We start from the raw sequence: 17,634 nt of genomic DNA on the forward strand, positions 1-17,634 counted from the left end.
TATTACATGGGGGGAGAAGGTAATTACCCTACGCATGGGGACCAAACCTTATCACATGGGGGGAGAATGTATTTAATCCCAATGCATGGGGACCAAACCTTTTTACATGAGGGGAGAAGGTAATTAACGCCAATGCATGGGAATCAAACCTTATCACATAGGGGGGGGGGATTAACCCCAATGCATAGGGACCAAACCTTATCACATTGGGAGGAGAAGGTAATTAACCCCCGCCCCCCAGGGGCCAATCATCAGGCCAGAACTTAGTGACATATGGGGAGAAGGATAGTAACCCCAGGGAGCAATTCGTCAGGCTGGAACCCCGTCACATAAGGATTATGATCTCCAGCCCCTGGGGGCAAGGTCGAAAACCCCATTACTCAGACATGACATATCTCGGTTCCAACAAGAGTAAGGGAGAATGGGAAATAGAGGGGGGACCCTGCTATAACAATGATCTTTAATTCCCCCCAGGACTCTCTCAGTGTATGCTGAGACTTGTAGTTCCTCCATCACACAGAGTAGCTCCGCCCCCAGGCTCGGAGCGTCCTGGACGAGGAACGAACGAGGAGCACACAGCCTGACAGGCCGCTCAGATCACATGAGAGCCGAGAATATACAGCCACGCCCACCCCCCCGAGGCGGCGTTCTGATTGGTGGAGGGGTTAGAGGTTGGTGAGCTCCGCCTATCGGAAACACGTGTAGTGATGTCATCAGCCGGGACGAGGAAGTAATCATGGCCAGGAATGAGGAGAAGCAGCTGGGGAGACTAAACCGAGTGTGGCTGCAGAGAGAGAGGGAAGGTGAGAGGAGGCGCACAGGGGGTATAATTATAGGGGGGGGGGGGTATAATGAGAGGAGGGGGGAGTATATGAGGGTATAATAAGAGGAGGGGGAGTACAGGGGGGGTATAATGAGAGGAGGGGGGGGAAACAGGGGGGTATAATGAGAGGAGGGGGGAGTATAGGGGGTATAATAAGAGGAGGGGGGAGTACAGGGAGATATAATGAGAGGGGGGTATAATAAGAGGAGGGGGAGTATAGGGGGGTATAATAAGAGGAGGGGGAGTATAGGGGGGTATAATGAGAGGAGGGGGGAGTACAGGGAGATATAATGAGAGGGGGGTATAATGAGAGGAGGGGGGAGTATAGGGGGGTATAATAAGAGGAGGGGGAGTACAGGGGGGTATAATGAGAGGAGGGGGGTATAATGAGAGGCGGGGGGAGTACAGGGGGGTATAATGAGAGGAGGGGGGTATAATGAGAGGAGGGGGGAGTACAGGGAGATATAATGAGAGGGGGGTATAATGAGAGGAGGGGGAGTATAGGGGGTATAATGAGTGGAGGGGGGGAGTATAGGGGGTATAATGAGAGGAGGGGGGAGTATAGGGGGTATAATAAGAGGGGGGAGTACAGGGAGATATAATGAGAGGGGGGTATAATGAGAGGAGGGGGGAGTATAGGGGGTATAATGAGTGGAGGGGGGGAGTATAGGGGGTATAATGAGAGGAGGGGGGAGTATAGGGGGTATAATAAGAGGGGGGAGTACAGGGAGATATAATGAGAGGGGGGTATAATGAGAGGAGGGGGGAGTATAGGGGGTATAATGAGTGGAGGGGGGGAGTATAGGGGGCATAATAAGAGGAGGGGGAGTACAGGGGGGTATAATGAGAGGAGGGGGGGTTTAGGGGGGGTATAATGAGAGGAGGGGGGGAAGTATAGGCGGGTATAATAAGCGGAGGGGGGAGTACAGGGGGGGTATAATGAGAGGAGGGGGGAGTATAGGGGGGTATAATGAGAAGAGGTTGGGGGGGGGGGGGAGTACAGGGGTTATAATGAGAGGAGGGGAAGGGAGTATAATAAGAGGAAGGGGGAGTACAAGGGGTATAATGAGGAGGGGGAGTTTAGGGGGTTATAATGAGAGGAGGGGGGGGGAGTACAGGGGGTATAACGAGAGTAGGGAGCGGGGGAGTACAGAGGGTATAACAAGAGGAGGGGGGGGGAGTACAGGGGTGTACAATGAATGGAGTTGATGGTTGGGGGGGTATAATGAGGGAGGGAGGGGGAGTAAAGGGGGTATAACGAGAGGAGGGGGGAGAATGCGGGGGTGTACAATGAGAGAAGTAGGTGGTTGGGGGGGGGTACGAGGGGTTTTAATGAGGGGGGGTATAATGAGAGGAGGGGGTTGTACCGGGGGGTATAATGAGAGGAAGGGGGAGTAATGAGAGAAGGGGGGAGTACAGGGGGGTGTAATGAGGAGTGGGTGGTACAAGGAGTATAAGGGGAGGAGGGGCAGTAGTGGGCAGGGGGTGTAAGTGTAGAGGTATATTATGAGATGGGGAACACTACAGGGGCACGCCGTAGTATACATTCCATTGAATGCAGCACCAGGTGTGAGACTCCCATCTTGAACTGAAATCTCCACTGATGGGATGTCAGTTTTGGGGTTCAGTAGAGATTGGCACACTCCTTTTAGTTTAACTGACCTCCAGCTTTGTTTTCTCATTTAGAGGGACGTGTGAAGGACATCGGCGGTAATCGCCCCAAACTGGTGAGCCTGGACCTGAGCTGTCCTATAAATGACTTTTGCCACAGTCCCTTTTACTAGTCTCCCCTCCATGTTTCCTGCAGGGGGCGCTGCACACAGCCACAGATGTGAAGAAATGGATCCCCAGCATCAAAAATGAGATTGAATATTATTTAGAGGTAAGACGGTGCTGGGCAACACTGCACCAAATCTATGGAGGACAGACCTTGTATCGTTCCATGCAGACCTCGTATCGTTCCATACAGACCTCGTATCATTCCATACAGACCTCGTATCGTTCCATACAGACCTCGTATCGTTCCATACAGACCTCGTATCGTTCCATACAGACCTCGTATCGTTCCATGCAGACCTCGTATCGTTCCATACAGACCTCGTGTCGTTCCATACAGACCTCGTGTCGTTCCATGCAGACCTCGTGTCGTTCCATGCAGACCTCGTATCGTTCCATGCAGACCTCGTATCGTTCCATGCAGACCTCGTATCGTTCCATGCAGACCTCGTGTCGTTCCATGCAGACCTCGTGTCGTTCCATGCAGACCTCGTATCGTTCCATACAGACCTCGTATCGTTCCATACAGACCTCGTATCGTTCCATACAGACCTCGTATCGTTCCATACAGACCTCGTATCGTTCCATACAGACCTCGTATCGTTCCATGCAGACCTCGTATCGTTCCATACAGACCTCGTGTCGTTCCATGCAGACCTCGTGTCGTTCCATGCAGACCTCGTGTCGTTCCATGCAGACCTCGTATCGTTCCATGCAGACCTCGTGTCGTTCCATGCAGACCTCGTGTCGTTCCATGCAGACCTCGTGTCGTTCCATGCAGACCTCGTATCGTTCCATGCAGACCTCGTATCGTTCCATGCAGACCTCGTATCGTTCCATGCAGACCTCGTATCGTTCCATGCAGACCTCGTATCTTTCCATGCAGACCTCGTATCGTTCCATACAGACCTCGTATCGTTCCATGCAGACCTCGTATCGTTCCATGCAGACCTCGTGTCGTTCCATGCAGACCTCGTGTCGTTCCATACAGACCTCGTGTCGTTCCATACAGACCTCGTGTCGTTCCATACAGACCTCGTGTCGTTCCATACAGACCTCGTGTCGTTCCATACAGACCTCGTATCGTTCCATACACAGGGTTCGTACGGTCATGAAAATCCTGGAAAAGTCCTGGAAAATGACTAAACTTACTAAGTTTTGGAAAAGTCATGGAAAAGTGTTGTGCAACTTTTTAATTTTGTCTCTGGGCCCCCTGTATTCTGTGGGAGCGGGGGACAGTAAGTGGACTATTTTCTCTGTTTCGGGTTTAGGCGGATTAATCAGCCGCAGCGCTGAAGCCTGATCACTGGTCTCTTCAATATGAATAGACCGTGACAGACTGGGAACCCTGTGGTGGATTGATTCGCTGAAACCTGAAACTGAGAAATCGTGCATTCACTGTCCCGCTCTCAGGGACGTACGGGGGGCGTGCACTGGGGGGTGTCAGGCCGACTGCTTCTCTCCTGTGCTGTGGTATGTGATATGGAATGTAAAAGCCGACTGCCCGTACTGTGGTATGTGCTATGGAATGCGACTGCCAGTACTGTGGTATGTGCTATGGAATGCGACTGCCGGTACTGTGGTATGTGCTATGGAATGCGACTGCTGGTACTGTGGTATGTGCTATGGAATGCGACTGCTGGTACTGTGGTATGTGCTATGGAATGCGACTGCCCGTACTGTGGTATGTGCTATGGAATGCGACTGCCAGTACTGTGGTATGTGCTATGGAATGCGACTGCCGGTACTGTGGTATGTGCTATGGAATGCGACTGCTGGTACTGTGGTATGTGCTATGGAATGTAAAAGCCGACTGCCCGTGCTGTGGTATGTGCTGTGGTATGTGCTGTGGTATGTGCTGTGGTATGTGTTGTGGAATGTGGAAGCCGACTGCCCCTGTTGTGGAATGTGTTGTGGAATGTAGAAGCCGACTGCCCGTGTTGTGGAATGTAGAAGCAGACTGCCTGTGTTGTGGAATGTGTTGTGGAATGTGTTGTGAAAATGGGGGGGGAAAAAAGTCATTTTCTGTTTTGGTGCTCTTTTAGCCCCCCCCCAGTGCTCTTTTAGCCCTCCCTGCTCTTAGCCCTCTCCGTGCTCTTATTCTGGCTCCCCCAGTGCTCTCCACCCCCCTGTGCTCCCTGGCTACTCCCTCAGAGATTTCCTGTCCCCCCCCAGACAGTGCTCTCCACTCCCCTGTGCCTTCCAACCCCCCTGCAATGCTTTCCAAACCCCCCCTTAATTCTCTCTATTCCCCCCCCCCCCCCATGCCCTTCAGCTCCTCCAGTTCTCTCTGCTTCCCCTGTGCTCTCCGGCCCCCTCTAGTGCTCTTCTATCTTCTATCATGTCCGCAGTCTCTGACCTTCTCTTGTATCATGTCCACAGTCCCTGACTATCTCTTCTATCATGTCCGCAGTCTCTGACCATCTCTTCTACCATGTCCGCAGTCTCTGACCATCTCTTGTATCATGTCCACAGTCCCTGACTATCTCTTCTATCATGTCCGCAGTCTCTGACCATCTCTTCTACCATGTCTGCAGTCTCTGACCATCTCTTCTACCATGTCCGCAGTCTCTGACCATCTCTTCTACCATGTCCGCAGTCTCTGACCATCTCTTCTACCATGTCTGCAGCCTTTGACCATCTCCTGTACCATGTCCGCAGCCTTTGAAAATCTCCTATACCATTTCCGCAGCCTTTGAAAATCTCCTGTACCATGTCCACAGCCTTTTACTACCTCCTGTACCATGTCCACAGCCTTTGACCACCTCCTGTATCATGTCCACAGCCTTTGACCACCTCCTGTATCATGTCCACAGCCTTTGACCACCTCCTGTATCATGTCCGCAGCCTTGGACCACCTCCTGTATCATGTCCGCAGCCTTGGACCACCTCCTGTATCATGTCCGCAGCCTCTAACCACCTCCTGTACCATGTCCGCAGCCTTGGACCACCTCCTGTATCATGTCCGCAGCCTCTAACCACCTCCTGTACCATGTCCACAGCCTTTGAAAATCTCCTGTACCATGTCCGCATCCTCTGACCACCTCCTGTATCATGTCCGCAGCCTCTAACCACCTCCTGTAACATGTCCACAGCCTTTGAAAATCTCCTGTACCATGTCCAAAGCCTCTGACCACCTCCTGTACCATGTCCACAGCCTCTAACCATCTCTTCTATCATGTCCGTAATCTCTGACCATCTCTTGTCTTTTATCATGTCTGGAGAGGAGTCAAAAGTGGGAGTTCTGTCGGGATGGGGATCACAGGAGAAGTCAGACATGTGTGGACTGGGGAGAGGAAACTACAGGATAAAACCAGAGCATGGTGCACCTAAGAGGAGGTCAGTGACAGTGCTCCCCGGCCAGTCTGAGGGGGGGTCACTGATGTAAGGGGGCACTGTTATAAAGGTTCCTCCTTATTTCAGGACCCCCCCTCCCTTCCTTAGTGCATTCTCTCTGTGGAAAGTGGTCTCTGGTCACCAGAGTCCCCCCTACATCAGAGTTCTCAGCTTTTTCACCCGTGCGCCTGAAGTGACACCCGCTCCCAGCTGTGGCAGTGGTGCTTCCATCTCATCCACTGTAAAACAAGGGACCATTTTGAGTCGCGCTGTATCCAGAAACGAAATCCTAACTGCAGAGGTACTGTACACTACAAAAATTGTCATTTATTTTAGTGAAAATATGCTGGGTGTGACATGGATTTTCTTCTTATTTAACATGTATACATAGACATTTCATGAAACTTTAGGTCATGAATATTTACGTGAAGTCATGGAAAAGTCATGGAATTTTCTTGGTAAAAATGTGTATGAACCCTGCATACAGATCTCGTATCGTTCCATACAGACCTCGTGTCGTTCCATACAGATCTCGTATCGTTCCATACAGACCTCTTATCGTTCCATACAGACCTCCTCATATCTTTACATACAGACCTCCTCATATCTTTACATACAGACCTCATATCGTTCCATACAGATCTCGTATCGTTCCATACAGACCTCGTATCGTTCCATACAGACCTCGTGTCGTTCCATACAGATCTCGTATCGTTCCATACAGACCTCTTATCGTACCATACAGACCTCCTCATATCTTTACATACAGACCTCATATCTTTACATACAGACCTCATATCATTCCATACAGATCTCGTATCGTTCCATACAGATCTCGTATCGTTCCATGCAGACCTCGTATCGTTCCATGCAGACCTCGTATCGTTCCATGCAGACCTCGTATCATTCTGTAACATAAATGTAAGGGTAGGGTAGTTGTGCCTTAGCGAGATATGAAGTGATCTGTAGAAATAGTATAATTATAGTATTCAGTAATCAGTCATACACATATGTCCTGTTATTAGCATTTGAAAAGGACAGGACCAGTCTCTAGGATAGAGGTGCCACCTAGATGCCAATAAAAGTCTCCCATGCAAGTAAACAAAAATTGTCACCTTCCTGGAGCCTCAAAGAAAACTGCTAGTCATCTTGACTACGAGGATCCGCAGGGGACGATGAGAGGCTCCAAACTGTCTGCAAGCTTTGATTGGTATCATCAGATCTAAGGAATGTATTTTATCTCTCATAATAGATAAAATATTAGTGGCAGAGAGATGAAAATAATTCCTTCTTATGGTTCACGTGTTGGGCTACAAGTACATGTAAATCTGTATTTGTAGTGCGTGTAAAATCCTAGAGAAACGCACAAAACCGTTATATGGCGCCTGATTACGGCAGGCAGGCAGTGTTTGGTACTGTCGCGATCAGACCGATGCGCTGGTGTCAGAATTCCTATCCCTGACTCAGCGGTCAGCGCCGTTCTGGGCCAATTCACCTCTGGTCAGTTCAGAACACAAAACCTCCTGTGGGCTTAGACGGGGACAACCCCCCTGGGGTTGATTGGTCAAGGGCTAATGTCCAGCCCACATTCCTATTCCAATAAATTGGGGAACCTAAGATATGGACATTGTTCTTCCATGAAGCCAGTTCTAAACTGGGGAGTCCCCACACGGTTTCCGGTATGCTTCTACCAAGGGATAAGCTTCGGTAAAGTTTATTTCTGTTTTGATTTTCATAGCAAATTGCCAATTGTGTCTTTTTGTATTTTTTGTAACTCCTTTTTCTTGTGTTTATTTCTTATGCAGTGCTCACTTTTGGGATATTAAATTATAAAATTAATAAGTGACTTCTGTGTACTAAGCTAGGACTCGTATCTCTGGAGAAATTGTTGCATTTTAGTGCCTAATTGCTCGGTCCAAGCTACGTGCCAATCTGTATGCAATTGCACTACGTGTTGGCAGATTGCATGCAGATTATAAACTAGACAGAGATCTGTGTGTGTGTGGTGGCCCAGCAGACCAGTCTGCGGACAAACTGTTGAGTGGTGGCAGGCTATTGTTTGTGGTGTGTGGACAGTGGGAAGAGTGATTAACACCGGGGTTCTAGCTTGTAGGATAGCTGGAGGAATCCTAGTAGTGTGTGATAATTGCTAGACTGCTCCCCAACCCTTACAGTGCACCAGATTGTATGTAAGATTTGTATCTGCCTGTCAGCCAGCTGGATTGGAGTGTAGTCTCCCTCTAGTGGTGACCAAAGGCAGTGCAGGCTGTGAAAGTGTCACAGCCAGTCTTATTACTCAGTAGGAGTTTCCCTTATTCCCTTATACTCCCCAGTCACGAAACCACATCTCGGTTAGCTAGTCGCCGTGGGCGTGACCAATCGTGACACGTTCCGTACAGACCTCGTGTATCGTTCCGTACAGACCTCGTGTATCGTTCCGTACAGACCTCGTATCCTTCCATATTTTTCAATCATAAAACTGCAGCCTCAAAATGAGATGGAAAAAAAATTGGATTTTGGATTGTCACCACAATAGGAATAGGGGAGAAATCTGTCAATGGGGACAATAGTTTTGGTGACAACCTCACATTCAGGGGAATTTCTTCTAGCTTCCTGTTGTGGCTATGGGACAGGAAGTGAAGGGAGATCTCCCCAGTGGGACTCGGATATACAGATGGCTAAAAAAACAAGAAACATACCGGGGTTCTAATCCTCCCTTACTCTATCCAAAAATGAATTAAAAAAATGTTTGTTTTTTTTTGGCTTTTTATTAAAAGTCAGCAGCTCACATTTAACCCCTTGATCACCCCACAGTTGGTGTGAGTGGGAGGAGTAGCGCCTCATCGATGGAGTCAGTGGGTGGAATAGTGCCCCACCTTTGGTGTCAGTGGGAGGAGTAGTGCCCCATTGTCGGTGTCCGTAGAAGGAATAATATCCCATCATTAATATTAGTGGGAGGAATAGTGCCACATCGATGGTGTCAAGGCCTCGCAACATTGGTCACGTGATCGGTCATTGGATGGGAGCCATGTTTGTTTGCTTGTTTGTTTTTTAACTACTTTACCACCGGAGGATTTTGCTGTCTTACGTCCAGGCCACTTTTTGCGTTTCGGGACTGTGTGAATTTAACTGACAATTGCGCGGCCATGCAACGCCGTACCCAAACGAAATTTACGTCTTTTTTTCCCCACAAACAGAGCTTTCTTTTGGTGGTATTTGATCACCTGTGCGATTTTTACTTTTTGCGCTATAAACAAAAAAAGAGCGAAAATTTTGAAAAAAAATAACAATATTTTTCAAATTTTTTTATATAAAATTCCCCCCCAAAAAATGTAAAAATCAAATTTTTTTTATCATTTTTGGCCAATTTGTTTTCTGCTACATATTTTTGGTAAAAACAATCGCAATAAGTGTATTTTGATTGGTTTGCCCAAAGGTTATTGCGTTTACTAACTAAGGGAAAGATTTCTGTCATTTTTGGTGTTTTTTTTTTTTTAACGAGTAATGGCGGCGATCTGTGATTTTTTTTTTTTTGCGGGATTGCGGCGGACAGATCGGACCCTTGACTGACATTTTTGATACTTTTGGGGGTACCAGTGACATTACTACAGTAATCAGTGCTATAAATATGTACTGTTACTGTAATAATGACACTGGCAGGGAAGGGGTTAATTTTATTGGATAGGGAGGGGTTAATGTATGCCTGGTGCTTACTGACGTGTGTGGGGGGGAGGTGACTGAGTGACACAGGGACAGATCGCAGGTTCAGCTATGCTGAACCCTGCAATCTGACCCTGCCTGTCACTTAGGAGATCCGCCCGCTTTGTTTACACAAGCGGGCGGATCTCCACACTTGATTCCCCGATGATCGGGAAAGAGCGGCGGTGATCACCCCCGCTCCTCGCCCGACTCCCGCTGTAACTGAAAACAGCAGGAGCGAGCCTCCGGCGGTGCGCGCGGCGCCCACAAGGGGCGGAGTCCAGCGATGTAGGTCTACGCCGCTGGACGATAACGAACCACATTGCTGCAGTAGCAGCAATGTGAGCAGGGCTAAAGTGGAAAGAAGTAATTCTGTTTTTCACCTGTAATGACGTTATGATGGGTTACTATTAAAGCGGAGTTCCGGGCACAAAAACGATATTTTTTTTTTTTGTGCCCCTCCGCTAGGTATGCCTCACCTGAAAAGGAATTGGATAGTTATTTTTTTTTTTTTTTTTGTTTACTTACCTTGCAATTGAAGATCGAAGATACTCACCTCAGAGTACTTCCTCCCTCGGAGCCGCGGCTCACCCCGTCACTTCCTGCCTCGCTATGATTCCTGGGAGCTGAACGTCACAGCTCCCAGGAATCAATGCGACGGCACCGGCCCCGCTCGTCATTTCCGGGCGACGCCGCATTCCCCTGCTAAACAGCTTCTGGGCATGCCCAGAAGCTGTGGAGGAATGCGGCGCCGTGTCGGTAGTGACGAGAGGGGCCGGTGCAGGCGCATTCTGGGACAAGAAGACGCGGAAGAAGACACAGAAGAGGACCGCGCCGGCTTCAGCTGCCCACAAGAGAGATGGAAACGCTGTGGAAGAAATTTTATAAGTAAGCATTTCTTCTAAAAGGTAAGTGCGAACCGGGACAGATCAGAGGCTAGCCATTGTGGAATGTGCTAGCCCTGACTGTCCCGGGGGTATGTTCATTAAAAAATGACATCTGTGCCCGGAACTCCGCTTTAATAATAAATGTGTTTTTCATTTTACCGCTTAGGTCTTTTCTAACCAACTTTTCCATCTGTTTACAGCAATCTCAGCTGAGTCACTATTCAGAAAGAAAGATTGGAGAATTTGAGGTGAAGATTGAGGCCCTAAAGAAAGAGTATCAGAGTTACCTGTGGAAGTTGCGCAGGTTAGACCCGTCCTGCAAAGAACACCCATGGAAACTCAGAGGGTACACCAGGAAAAGGACTGCGGATGGCAAAGTGCCATCATGGGTAGAAACCGGTAGGTAGATAACAGGGGGTGCACATAGACACAATGGGGAGAATTCAGTAAATCTGCTGCACCACTTTTCCGGTGTTAATCCCTCTTGTTAATGTGTTGCACCAAATTCATGAAGCATTTGCACCGCTTTTGGTTCTGACAGTGACTCCGACACCAAATTCTGGCAGTTCTAAAATGCATCACTTTAACATTGTGTTGTGATGAATGCGCCAAATGTAAAAAGAACCAATTAACCACTTCAATACCGGGCACTTTTGCCCCTCATCCTGCCCAGCCAATTTTTTAGCTTTCAACGCTGTGGCACTTTGATTTCAATCATTTTTATTGAAAGTTTCACAAAAATTAGGAAACCTAACAATGTATAAAGTTGAATAATACAAGGTTAATACATTCTTAAACGCTTGTACATTTCCCAAAGAAGAGGGAAATTTGTAGGAGGGGGACCCCCTCTTCATGGAGATAGGACTTCCCACATCATCCATTGCTAAAATTGCAAAGTCAAAACCTTTTCAAGCAGAAATGTGAGAATAGGAAAGAGAGAGGACAAAAAATAAAGGAAAAGGGGAAAAAAAAAAAAAAAGGGGGGGGGGTGGTCAGCGGAATGAAAGGGGAAGACCTTGCGCTCTGGCCCATGCCATCCTAAGACATATTAGCAGGGAATAGTGCGGGGGTCACCATTCAAACATCTGATCCACGGTTCCCAGACCTTCTTTAACTTCTTCCAGCCCGCGCTGTAGCCGTCTTTCTAATTTCCGTGAGGCCGTCTTTATACGGCCTCCCAGTGACAGGCTCCCCGCGCGCTCCCGCGAGCGCGCATCGGGGAAAATCTGTGTCGGCCGTGTCCCTTGGACACAGCCAATCACAGATCGTGGTGAATGGCCAATCACAGCGGCCATTTACCACGTGATCGGAACGTCCAATGAGAGATGATCTCAAATGTAAACATATGAGATCATCTCTCATTGCCAGCTCTCCTTCCTCACACAGAGACTGCAGTGTGAGGAAGAGGAGAGCCGATCAGCGGTTAGGGGACACAGAAAAATGTAATCAGGGCACTGATCACCAGTGCCCTGATTACACAAGAGGTAAATAAAATACAATAAGTGCCCACAGTGCCCGCCATCAGTGCCCCCCATCAGTCAGTGGCCATCAGTGCCTGCTCATTTAGGCACTGTTGGGCACTGACTAGCAGCACTGTGGGCGCTGAGTGTGGACACTGATGGTGCCGTCCATCAGTGCCACCCATCAGTGCTCATCAGTGCCACCTATCAGTGCTCATCAGTGCGGCATATTAGTACCTCCTCATCAGTGCCCATAAGTGCCACCTCATCAGTGCCCATAAGTGCCACCTCATCAGTGCCGCCTCATCAGCGCACATCAGTGAAGGAGAAACATTTTATTTATTTTCAAAATTTACTCGCAGAAAATTAGAAAAACTTTTTTTTTTTCAAAATTTTCTGTCTTTTTTCTATTTTTTTTTGGGAAGAAATAAAAAACCCAGAGGTGATTAAATACCACCAAAAGAAAGCTGTATTTGTGTGAAAAAAATGATACAAAATGTCATATGGGTACAATGTAGCATGACCTCGTAATTGTCATTCAAAGCGTGAGAGCGCTGAAAGCTTAAAATTGGCCTGGGCAGGAAGGGGGTGAAAGTGCCCAGTAGGCAAGTGGTTAAATGCCTTAATTTTATCGCTTGGAATTGCGGAGAGTCTATCATTTATCATAAGCCAGGAAAGCTTCTGTTTAAGCTAATTAAATGGGATGGCTGCTGACCTCCAATTTCTTGCTATGGTGATCCTAGGGGATGTGAAGATAAAGTGAGGAGTCGTCGTCTGATTTCTTGAGGCTTCCCCTACTTTGCAACCCAACGGGGCATGTTTGGGCGATTTTGGTTAGATTGATTTGAGTAAGAGGAAAAAATTAAATTCTAAACTCTAATCCAAAATTGTCTCACCTTAGGACATTGCCACCAGATATGGTATGCAGTTCCATCCTATCTGCAGCCTCGAAAACACTTCGGAGACGCTCCCGGGACGTAGGTAGCCAATCTGGTCGGCACCATGTACCACCTCCAAGAGAACGTAATTTGCCTCTATTATTGATGAGTGACCTCGAAGCTGTCTGCGAAATCGAATGCCACTCTTCAAGTTGTAGGTTTTCCTGGAAATCTTGCTCCCATTTGACTATGTAATCCTGTTTGGTGGACATAGGCGTGCGCACAGGGCGTGGCGGGTGTGCCTGGGCACACCCTAATCACCTAGGGCACATTAGCATTATCGCTTTGTTTGGCAGTGAGGAGATGGGAAAGATCTCCCTCGGACCTGCTCTGCCATAAGAAAAGTGCCACACACTTCTATTTCACTTTGCCAGCAGGGAGAGTAATGTACCGGGGCCATGTACATGTAGGCACACACATGCATGTGTATTTAAACTTTGGGGTGCACACCCTAATGCAATAGGCTGCGCACACCTATGTTGGTGGAGGTGTGCATTAGAATAGTATTTCGTTCTGATATTTGATCCTGAACCTTATCATATTTATGACACAGATATTCCATGGGCGCAAGACCATTATTACGAGAAAAAAGTGTGTAAATAGTGCTGTATTTGAAGGTACTGGAATGTTTCAGAGCTGGCATCTGGTATTTTTCTATAAAGGCCTCAGCTAATCATATGGTAAAGATGAGATGTGATTGGTCCTGTCTGTACCATGTGATCAATGTGACCAATCGCGGCTAACACAATTGTAACAATGAGTGGCATGTCCAGTGGACACGGCCAATGATAGATTGCACCTGCAGCGCGCGAGGAATGTTCTGGGAGTATGTCATAGGACAGTGGTCCTCAACCCTGGTCCTCGGGGCCCACTAACAGGCCAGATTTTAAGTATTACCTTGGGGAGATGCAGACTAGAGTACTGCAATCACTGAGCAGCAAATGAGATCACCTGTGATGTAATTTAGTTAGCTTGCAAACCTGGCCTGTTAGTGGGCCCCCGAGGACCGGAGTTGAGGACCACTGTCATAGGACATCTACCCGGAAGACAAAAGGGGAACTGGTTAAGAAGAACTTTTTTTTTGGCAAAAAAAACTAGCTCAGATTTTGCAAAAGTGTGATTTGTACATTCTAAAAGTGCCGCAGCATGAGCCAAATTAAAGTACAAGTTCTAGACGGGTACATTAATTTGATGCATTCTTTAGAGCGCACGAGAGACACTTTTTTGCAAAATTTATCTGAGCCAGTCTTTAGGAGTTCCAGGGAATTAAAGCAGAGCTCCGCCCGAAAGAAGAAGCTCCGGTTATCTGCCTCCTCCCCCACCCCCCTTCCAGTGCCACACTTGACACCTTTCGGGGGGGGGGGGGGGTTGGAGAAGGTACCTGCTCACACTTTTCACTCGGAAGTTCGCCCCCCCCCCCTTCCTTCCCCCAGTAGCAGGCAATTTTCAAAGCACAGCGCGCTTTGCACATGCGCAGTAGGGAGCGGCTTCACTGTCGGTTCCCCATATAAGCAATGGCGGCAGCACCGGAGGGCCTATGGAAATATTGTCTGGAGTCAAGACTCCGCTGGATTCCTGGACAGGTCTCAATAATAAAAGTCAGCAGCTACAGTATTTTTCAGCTTGCTCTCCTCCAATGATCAGACTTGTCCTGACACGCCCCCGCTGCACAGTCATTCACTGGGAAGCTCAGTGTTTTGCTGCTTCTCCCACCCCCCGGCTCTTATGCAGCTGAGAACAGAGGGAATGTGATCACTAAAAAAGTAAAAAAAAAAAGAGTATTCACTTATGGCGCTTTTCAACTGCATGGTACGGCTCAGTATGGCTCGCTTTGGCGCTTTTCCACTGCATGGTACGGCTCGGTATGGCTCGCTTTGGCGCTTTTCCACTGCATGGTATGGCTCACTTTGGCGCTTTTCCACTGCATGGTACGGCTCGGTATGGCTCACTTTGGCGCTTTTCCACCGCATGGTACGGCTCGGTATGGCTCACTTTGGCGCTTTTCCACTGCATGGTACGGCTCGGTATGGCTCACTTTGGCGCTTTTCCACCGCATGGTACGGCTCGGTATGGCTCACTTTGGCGCTTTTCCACTGCATGGTACGGCTCGGTTTGGCTCGCTTTGGCGCTTTTCCACTGCATGGTACGGCTCGGTTTGGCTCGCTTTGGCGCTTTTCCACTGCATGGTACGGCTCGGTATGGCTCACTTTGGCGCTTTTCCACTGCATGGTACGACTCGGTTTGGCTCGCTTTGGCGCTTTTCCACCGCATGGTACCGCATGGTACCGCATGGTACGTGTTAGAACGGTTCGCTACGGTTCGGTACAGCGGCGCTTTTCCACTACATGGTACGGCTCGCTTAAACAGTACCACCTCGGTTGGGGTTCCAAGCAGGCCATACCGATACCATATCCCACAATCCTTTGCATGCAGCCTTGATTGTTTGTCACTACTAGCCACTGATTGGTCAGAGAATCGTTGTAATCCCACCCACTTACTACTTTAGTGGAAAAGAAAACCGAGCCGAGTAGAGCCTATACAGTGCTGAAAGGTGCCGACTCGTACCACGCAGTGGAAAAGCAAACCGAGCCGAGCAGTGCCGTGTGGAGCCGAGCCGGTACCTGCAGTGGAAAAGTGCCATTATACACTTCTGGACCGGAAGGATTTTCCCCCTTAATGACCAGGCCATTTTTTGCTATTCGGCACTGCGTTAATTTAACGGACAATTGCGCGGTCGTGTGACGCTGTACCCAAATAAGATTGATGTCCTTTTTTTCCACACAAATAGAGCTTTCTTTTGGTGTTATTTGATCACCTCTGCGATTTTTTTTTTTTTTTTTTTTGCGCTATAAACCAAAAAAAGCGACAATTCTGAAAAAAACAATATTTTTCACTTTCTGCTCTGACATTCCCAATAAAAAAAAAAAAAATGTAAAAGTCAAAATGTAACATTTTAGGCCAATTTGTTTTCTGATACATATTTTTGGTAAAAAAAATCGCGATAAGCGTATTTTGATTGGTTTTCACAAAAGTTATCACGTCTACAAACTACGGGAAAGATTTATGTCCATTTTTGTTGTGTGTTTTTTTTTTTTTTTTTCTAGTAATGGCAGCGATCTGCGATTTTTAGTGGGACTGCGACATTGCGGCGGACAGATCGGACCCCTAACTGACATTTTTGACACTTTTGGGGGGACCAGTGACATTACTACAGTAATCAGTGCTAAAAATATGCACAGTTACTGTAATAATGACACTGGCAGGGAAGGGGTAACGCTGTGGGTGATCAAGGGGTTAAATGTGAGCCCAGGGGAGTGATTCTAACTGTATGGGGGATGGGCTTGTGAAATGATCATAGAGACATGTGATCCTATATAGAAGGATCACAGGAGCTCTATGATCATTCCAGAGAGAAGAACGGTCAGATGTGTTTACAACAGCTGACCGTTCTCTCTCAGTGGGGAGCGATCGCAGGTGTCAGGTGGCAATCGGAGCCGCCGGCCCAGTGCACCCGAGTCCCCGCTACCCAGCGCCGGTCCCCCTCTAGCTGCAGGCACACGACCGACATATACCTACGTTGGTTTGCGTAGAAGGGGCTGCCTGCCGCAGTATAAGTGCGGCGGGCGGTCCTTAAGTGGTTAAAATTTATTTTTATATCCATACACAAATGTTTAGCCTTTCATTTCTATTTTTAACTGAATGGATTGTTTTACAAGGCAATCGTTTACAATCACTTTAATGACGACTGATTCTAATAATTTTTTAATTATATTTTTTCTTTTTAAGATGAGACCAATAGCGGAAAATTACTGCCCACACCCGTTCTCTCAAAGAAAGCGAAGGAGGAACACAGAAGTGACTCGGAGGAAGAAGCGCCACCGGAAAGGTTGGATAAACTTGCCCCGCCCCCACCTCCTCCCCCGGCCTTTATCGATCCGAAAGTCCAGGATGCACCTCTTGCCTTCAACAATGCCAAATCCCAGCCGAGAGACATCTGGGGGAGATCGGCTTATAACACCGGCGGAGGGGAGACCGCAAAGAAGCTGAAGGATATTTTGCTGTCAGGCCCTCCGCAGCAAAGCGTCATCAACTCTGCAAATATGATGGAGGAGGCGGTGGGAGGAGACCTGCATACCAGTGGGAGGAGCAAAGGGATTTTAGGGTTAGACTGCTATTCATCTTCTGATGAGGAAAGCTAACACTTGGCTATGTCAAGGGACTCCTTTTATTTATTTATTTATATTTTTCAATATCAAACAATCTTTATTATCTAATAAAAATAAAATATATTTTATATCTATCTATTTTTTTTTTTTTCCAAAAAACATTTTATTGAAAAATAATATAGAGATACAGAATCCAAAGACAATGTACAACAAACAGTATATGAAGAGTAGCAAAAGTATATATATTTTTTTTATTCCTATTTTTTTTTTTTTTTTTTTTTTTTAGTGAATTAAAGGCTGCTTAAAAATAAGTTCCTATGTGGACAGAAAAAAAAAAAAAAAACTTTGCATTTCCAGCAATATTCTGTCCTACAATTATAATTTTTGTTGCATCTCAGTGCTGCTGATCTCCTGCAGCATTTTTCTTGCCACTTCCATTTTACAAATTGAGAAAGCAACCACCACTCAGGTGAGCAATCCCGGTGCTGTGGGTGCTGACCCCGGCTCGCCACCGCTGCAGTAGTAGAAATGAAGGAGAAATCAGCCGCG

The 17,634-nt window shown here is 47.6% G+C and overlaps 1 protein-coding gene across 1 annotated transcript; it reads left to right on the top strand.

The window, feature by feature from the left end:
- Positions 1-707: 707 nt before the first annotated feature.
- LOC309562332 (uncharacterized protein) lies at positions 708-17,139 on the top strand. Its single transcript, XM_082266475.1, has 5 exons — positions 708-803; positions 2,510-2,550; positions 2,631-2,705; positions 10,722-10,920; positions 16,706-17,139. Exons 1-5 carry the CDS (start codon positions 737-739, stop codon positions 17,116-17,118), a joined length of 795 nt encoding a protein of 264 aa, XP_082122601.1. The 5' UTR covers positions 708-736; the 3' UTR covers positions 17,119-17,139.
- Positions 17,140-17,634: the final 495 nt, after the last annotated feature.

The sequence above is a fragment of the Pelophylax lessonae genome (genome assembly GCF_965119305.1).
Source record: "Pelophylax lessonae genome assembly, chromosome: 8".
In the NCBI taxonomy this organism is placed as follows: domain Eukaryota; kingdom Metazoa; phylum Chordata; class Amphibia; order Anura; family Ranidae; genus Pelophylax; species Pelophylax lessonae.